At 52.7% G+C, this 5,784-nt stretch overlaps 6 protein-coding genes across 6 annotated transcripts, besides 5 other annotated features; all 6 read right to left on the bottom strand.

The window, feature by feature from the left end:
* Positions 1 to 5,784: a sequence feature (heterozygous, non-Esmeraldo-like haplotype).
* On the bottom strand, positions 255 to 869 carry Tc00.1047053505647.60 (uncharacterized protein; the record flags this gene model as incomplete). Its single annotated transcript, XM_799276.1, has 1 exon — positions 255 to 869. The coding sequence occupies one exon, from the start codon at positions 867 to 869 to the stop codon at positions 255 to 257; it is 615 nt and encodes a 204-aa protein (XP_804369.1).
* Positions 912 to 939: a microsatellite.
* Tc00.1047053505647.50 (uncharacterized protein) lies at positions 1,672 to 2,274 on the bottom strand (the record flags this gene model as incomplete). Its single annotated transcript, XM_799275.1, has 1 exon — positions 1,672 to 2,274. One exon carries the CDS (start codon positions 2,272 to 2,274, stop codon positions 1,672 to 1,674), a length of 603 nt encoding a protein of 200 aa, XP_804368.1.
* Positions 2,423 to 2,448: a microsatellite.
* Positions 2,558 to 2,578: a sequence feature (AT_rich).
* On the bottom strand, positions 2,671 to 3,327 carry Tc00.1047053505647.40 (endoribonuclease L-PSP (pb5), putative; the record flags this gene model as incomplete). Its single annotated transcript, XM_799274.1, has 1 exon — positions 2,671 to 3,327. The coding sequence occupies one exon, from the start codon at positions 3,325 to 3,327 to the stop codon at positions 2,671 to 2,673; it is 657 nt and encodes a 218-aa protein (XP_804367.1).
* Tc00.1047053505647.30 (uncharacterized protein) lies at positions 3,412 to 3,774 on the bottom strand (the record flags this gene model as incomplete). Its single annotated transcript, XM_799273.1, has 1 exon — positions 3,412 to 3,774. The coding sequence occupies one exon, from the start codon at positions 3,772 to 3,774 to the stop codon at positions 3,412 to 3,414; it is 363 nt and encodes a 120-aa protein (XP_804366.1).
* Positions 3,428 to 3,493: a microsatellite.
* Tc00.1047053505647.20 (uncharacterized protein) lies at positions 4,023 to 4,715 on the bottom strand (the record flags this gene model as incomplete). The annotated part of the gene is made up of 1 exon (XM_799272.1): positions 4,023 to 4,715. One exon carries the CDS (start codon positions 4,713 to 4,715, stop codon positions 4,023 to 4,025), a length of 693 nt encoding a protein of 230 aa, XP_804365.1.
* On the bottom strand, positions 4,965 to 5,784 carry Tc00.1047053505647.10 (uncharacterized protein; the record flags this gene model as incomplete). Its single annotated transcript, XM_799271.1, has 1 exon — positions 4,965 to 5,784. A coding segment is annotated over one exon (820 nt), but the record flags the coding sequence as incomplete, so codon positions are not given.

Here is a 5,784-nt window from a genome sequence, read left to right as displayed (position 1 = left end):
GGATGCAAGCGAAGAAGCCGTAAAAAAAAAAAAAAAAGATAACATCATTGACATGCAGAAGAAACCAATGCAGTTAACAATTTGTACTTCCCCCCTCATGACGAGAAGTTCGGAAGCAGAAAAAGAATGAGAGGGTGGGGGGATCCAATCAAACAAAAAGAGAACCTCACAACGGCAGAAATATGAGATATTTTAAACGGGGGAAAAAAACAAAAACATAACTGGCACTAATGGCGTCGGAGCAGCTCCCGTCCTTAGAAATCCCTTTCCCCCTCTTCCGTGGTGTACAATTCCGTTACCCCCATACCCACACTTTCTTTTCGCACGGAGGCTAAAAAATCCGCACGCTGTGTAAACGCCTTCATTTCCTCTTGTCGTTTTGCCTTTCGATATCTACCGCCCACCAGAGCAATAAGCACAATAATCATCAGCGCCAGAAACGTTGGTAGCAGCATATATGACCACTCAACTCCCTCGAACTGCAATGTTATCGCTTCATATGAGAGGGTTCTTCCTCTTTTTCCAGCAGCATGAAACAAGTCATTCGTGCGTTGGAACCGTTGACGGTGCGCACGGGCGTATTGCCTTGCGTCAATGATGTCGATTTGGTTCCAACGGCTTCTCTCGGAGGTGGTAAGCGTCCGCTTGACTGCGTGCAACATATCCCACCATCTCTGACGCGGCATAACTGTTGCCATCTGCACCGCATCGGCCTGTAGAGGTCTGGCTGATACTGAAGCCGACGATAAAGATGATGATTTCTTTTCTGTCTTCAACGTTGAATCAAGAAATTGCGATGCGCATCCACACCACGAGCGCGCCGGGGAAAAAAACCTTCCCGATGCATCAAAAAGGCCGCAACGCCTCATGCACTTCTACGCCAAAACTCAATGAGTTCATAAAAACAAGACACAACAATACCAACAACAACAACAACAAGAAACAAACAAACAAACAAAAGGGTAAGGCCCCGGACGGTAGTGATAAGGTCGGCGTCCATATAAATTTTGGCGGTGGATGTTCGCTTAACTGAACAACCAAAGAAAAACAAAAAACGCGTTTTCATTTCAAACCCATAAAAGGCAACTAAGCCAATTCTGCCAAAAACAATTACATAATTTACTTTTTGTATTGCGCTCAGCGCAGCACCGTGTCGTCGTTGGAGGATTTCCGCGTAATGTACGTCATGTACAGTGTGATGAGCACCAGCAGAATGCAGATGGGGATGGAGGGGCCGGGCTTCGGTGTCGGCTTCGGTCGGAGACGCCGCTTACTCATTGTGAGTTTGCGTTGAAGGCATGTGGGCGTGGTGGTGGTGTACGATGCAAAAGGGAATCGTCCTCCTCGCAACATTTTCATCATCACTGCCGGAGCCAACAAACGCCGAATGCCAGCAGACATTCCCTTTTTCTTTATGTTCAGCCCTGCACACACAATCACCCACTCACACGCCAAAAAAAAAAAAAAAAGAGTAGAGTAAGCAATTTATGTATGCATGTTTACAAAACAAAACGAAAAAAGGAAATAGAAGACTCGGAACTGTTTTTTTTTTTTTTCTTCTTTTCTCCATCTCATTTTCTCCTCCCACCGCCCCACAGTAGCACACGCAAACACGCTGACGCATATCTGCTCTTATTTGGCTGCATGCCCCATGCAGAATCCCTTCTCACGCTAGCGACCAAACCTCGCCATAAGAAAGAACGATACTATTATTAATGTCATAGCCGTCCACCAAATATTGCCCAGCTGCACTCGGGGCTGCTCATATGCTCGAGGGGCGTTCGCATCCGGCGGTGGGGGCGGGGAAACAACACCGCGAATAGACTCCCCGTAACTGTCACTGTTCAAAGTCATCAGACGTTGACGTGCGGCAATGAAGTGCTCCGGCATGTCGTCATTTGCGGGATCATCCCGCATGTCAGCCTCGAAGAGAGGCCGAGGGCCCTGCACAGTGGTGACAGTTGGCCCCTCGTAGAGATGCGTCGGTGAACGGCCGCTCATTTCATCCAGTTCGCGCTGCATCTCAGCAAGACGTATGTGATGAGGCGATGCCGTGAAGTCCTGAACGGTGCCCAAAGGCGTGTACGGTCGGCCACGTGCAAATGATCGCCACGACACTCCATTGCCCACGGCTCCACCTGCCATCATGTCACAAACTTCTAAAAAAAAAAATACCGAGGCACCGCCACACCGCCGCATTGTGTAGCTGCCACCTTCTTGCCTATAATTCCCCCAGCACCCACACTTCTTCTTTGCTTCCCAAGAAAAGTGCATGGTGGAAGAGCAACAGTTTTTTGTGGCGGCCAGAGGAAGTGGACTCGGGCACACCACGCACGGCAGGACAACACAAACACACGCCTGCCAGCGACAACATTCGCCAACACGTCTTCACAACGACGTTCTCTCATTCCTCTCGTTGCTTCACACACACACACACACACACACACAGAAACAACCACTGCAACCAGATGTCCCCCATGTATAGTGTAGTAACAATAACAATATGTATTGCGTGGATACACGTGTGTGTGTGTGCCACATTGGTGTTCCCCCTCCCAAAAAATAAAAATAAAAATTTCCACGCCTTCATCATCGTACACACAATTATATGCACCCATGCATGTATGGATGGATAGATATGTGTGGGAATCACATCACATGCTAACCACTTCAATTATTCAATTCCACCAACGCATCCACCTCAACGGCGGCCCCAAACGGCAGCTGCGCCACCCCCACTGCACACCGAGCATGTCGACCAGCCTCCTCCCCGAACACACTTAGAATAAGGTCAGAGGCGCCATTGGCAACGTACGACTGCTCCGTAAAACTTGGTGAGGAATTCACAAAGACGTTGAGCTTCACGACACGTTTCACACGGTCCAGGTCGCCCAGAGCTGCCTGCATTTGGCTCACAACCTGCAACGCACAGGCCCGAGCCGCCGCTTGCCCCTCCGTTACTGTCAGTGAGGCACCCAGTTGCCCAGTCATGCATCCCCCCACGTCGTTCTTTGGTAGCTGGCCGGAGACATGCAGCTGCATGCCACTGCAGACGTAAGACACGTAATTTGTTGCAGGCGCTGCTGCGGCTGGAAGTTTTATGCCCAAGCGCTGGAGATTCGCGGCAACGCGCCCGGAAGCAACAACAGACATGTGAACGGCAGCTTGTGTGGATTGGTGATCCGAAGTTTGGGTACTAGCGGAGAAGGGGGGCAAAACACATGGAGAGTGAGGCGGAAAAAGAGACGCGACAAGCGACAACAGAAAAAACACACGCAGATGCCACCACAAGCAAACAAACAAACACGATGCATGAATGCACGTCATGTCGCAGCCAGCCGTATTATCTTCGCTGCTTCGGCTTTTCGTGCCTCCACCATGGCAATCCCCTCTCCTCCTTTGAGCGGCCCCTCACGGCTTCTCCCCCTCATTGTCCTCCTCATCGTCCTCGTCCTCGTCCTCGTCGTCGTCACCGCTCTCCGCCTCATCATCGACAAACCGCGACGCCCGCCGCATCTCCATCTCACTGCGCCGCTTCTTCAGTTCCCGCTCCATCTCGTACGAGCCGTCAAGTTTCTTCACTATTTTCTTGTAACGGCGTAGCAGCTGATCAGCCGTCGCCACGGCCGCTTCGTCGTCTGTTGACTCCTGCAGACAGCGACGCACTTTTTGGCGCAGCCGCTCACTTGACGTCGTGTCGCCGAGAGAGCGGAGCGCCAAAATGGTCTGAATGATCTGCAGCTCCTGCTCCGGCGTCACACTGCAGCTGGCCATGCTGTTTTTTTCTTCTATTTCTCTCTACTCCGTCCGGCGCGAGGAAAAAAAAAATGATGGGAGAGAAGGAAAGCAGAAATCTCAACGCATCCGCCCACGCAAAATGGGCAGGCACGGCCCCGACCAGCGCCACCACCACCGCAAACCCCTTTTGTTGCTTACACCGCGGCTATACCTCGTCACACACGCGCAAACGCACAAAAAAGAAGCAATATATATATATGTGATTATTTTCCTCACCTCCGGCCTCATTCAAAGAGTTCCGCCCAACACTCCGAAAGAAAAAAACTACCCTGACCCCTCGCGCCACACGCGACAACAACCGACGGGTTGTGACGGGCGTGGTGGATGGCGGAGATGCAACGGCGCTCTTGAACAGCGTCGCCTTCCACCTGCGCCTCCACCAGCTGCTGCTCAAAGATTTCAACAGCCTGCCGTACATCGCCGTTCCAGAGGTGTGCCCATCCCACAAACAGGCGGCACTTCCGCAGCGTGGCGGTGTCGTGGATGAGTGCAGCCGTCTCGTAGAGCATTATAGCGTACCTCAGGGCCTTGTCTGCGCGACGCAACGAGGCCCACCCACCGCCCACGGTCTGTAGAATCGCCATTTTGCAACATGCTGCGTACCGCCGCGCCTGCCCGTAGTGCGCGTGGTGGCCCCACGTCAGGCAATAGTCAATAAAGAAGCGGCCAAAGGTGGGGAGTGCAACGTAGCAGGGAGCGCCGCTGCATGTCGCCTCACCAACGTAGAAAAGCGACAGGGAAGGAAAGTCACTCGTTCCGTGCATCATTGGAAACGTTGCTTCTGCTGTGAGAGCCCGCAGCACGTAGTCGGCAAGAGAACTCCGAAGTGCCCTGTTTTTCCTGTATCGTTGCACCTCAAAAAACACCCTCACCGCGCTGCAGGAGTCGCGCAAAAGCACCACCTCGGCACATGCCATCCACGCGGTCCCCCCTCCAAGCCATACACACAAGAGAGAGTACACATGAGCGACAGAGAGGAGGCAAAGATGAGAGTGCTCGTTCACACAGCCAAACAAAACAAAGAAGTAAACCAGCAAACAACAGAAGAAAGACAAGTCCGCCAAGCAAATGCACAGACAAATGCATGTTATGTGCAGTAATTTGGGGCGACAAAACCCCAGAAAAAAAAGAAAAAGAAAAAAGAAGAGACTTTCCCCTCACGTGACTTATTGTCGCTCGCCACCCGCCATGTCTTCGCATGACGGTTGTTGCTGCAACGTTGCACCGGCACTACCGTTGGCACCAACACTGTTATGGATGCCATTGGTATTCGTAACACCACCACCGCTGCCAGCACTCCCCCCGCAAGTCGTCACAAAGGCGGAGATACATACAGCAGCAAGACAGCCAAGCGCCACGCTGCCACCACATTGCATGACAAGCACACGCTGATTCAACTGCGCAAGAAAGTTCTTCAAACTTTCCACTTCGCTCGCCAATGAGACGCTGCGGTGCCGCAGCCGCATTAGGCTGTGAAGCAATCTTGATTGACGCCGTGACATTCGTCGCACCGTCGCCGCAGAGCGGCACACAACCCTCCAAAGCCGCGCGTTATCTTTCTCCAGTTTCCCCAGTTGCGTCTGCAGCGCATCGCTCTCCTGTTGCATCCGCATCACGTGTGACCGCTCCGCTTCGACCAGCCGTGATGCCTGCGCGTCGCTCTGCGCCATTCTTGCGCCAAAGTACATGCACGAGAGGAGAAGCGTTATGGCACATCCGCCCAGTCCCACTGCCGTGTCCATGCGCCACTGCGACTCGAGCACCGCCTGGTAATGCGCCGATGCATCGCCCGCCCCTGCAGCGTACGCCTCCTTGCACAGACGGTCCACAGCCGTGCGGTCAAAGTAAGGTTCATCGACTACAGCCTTCGAAGCACGTGATCCCATCCAAAGCAAACGCTGCAGTACAACAAGGCTCAATGCAAAGCGTTCAAGCGCCCTTGCACCCAACAACCGTGCGGGTGAAACAGGCCCAGATGCTGCAAAG

This window comes from Trypanosoma cruzi, assembly GCF_000209065.1.
Source record: "Trypanosoma cruzi strain CL Brener chromosome Unknown tcruzi_1047053505647, whole genome shotgun sequence".
In the NCBI taxonomy this organism is placed as follows: domain Eukaryota; phylum Euglenozoa; class Kinetoplastea; order Trypanosomatida; family Trypanosomatidae; genus Trypanosoma; species Trypanosoma cruzi.
Note: the sequence above shows the minus strand (reverse complement) of the source record. Positions and strands in the feature narration are given on the sequence as shown.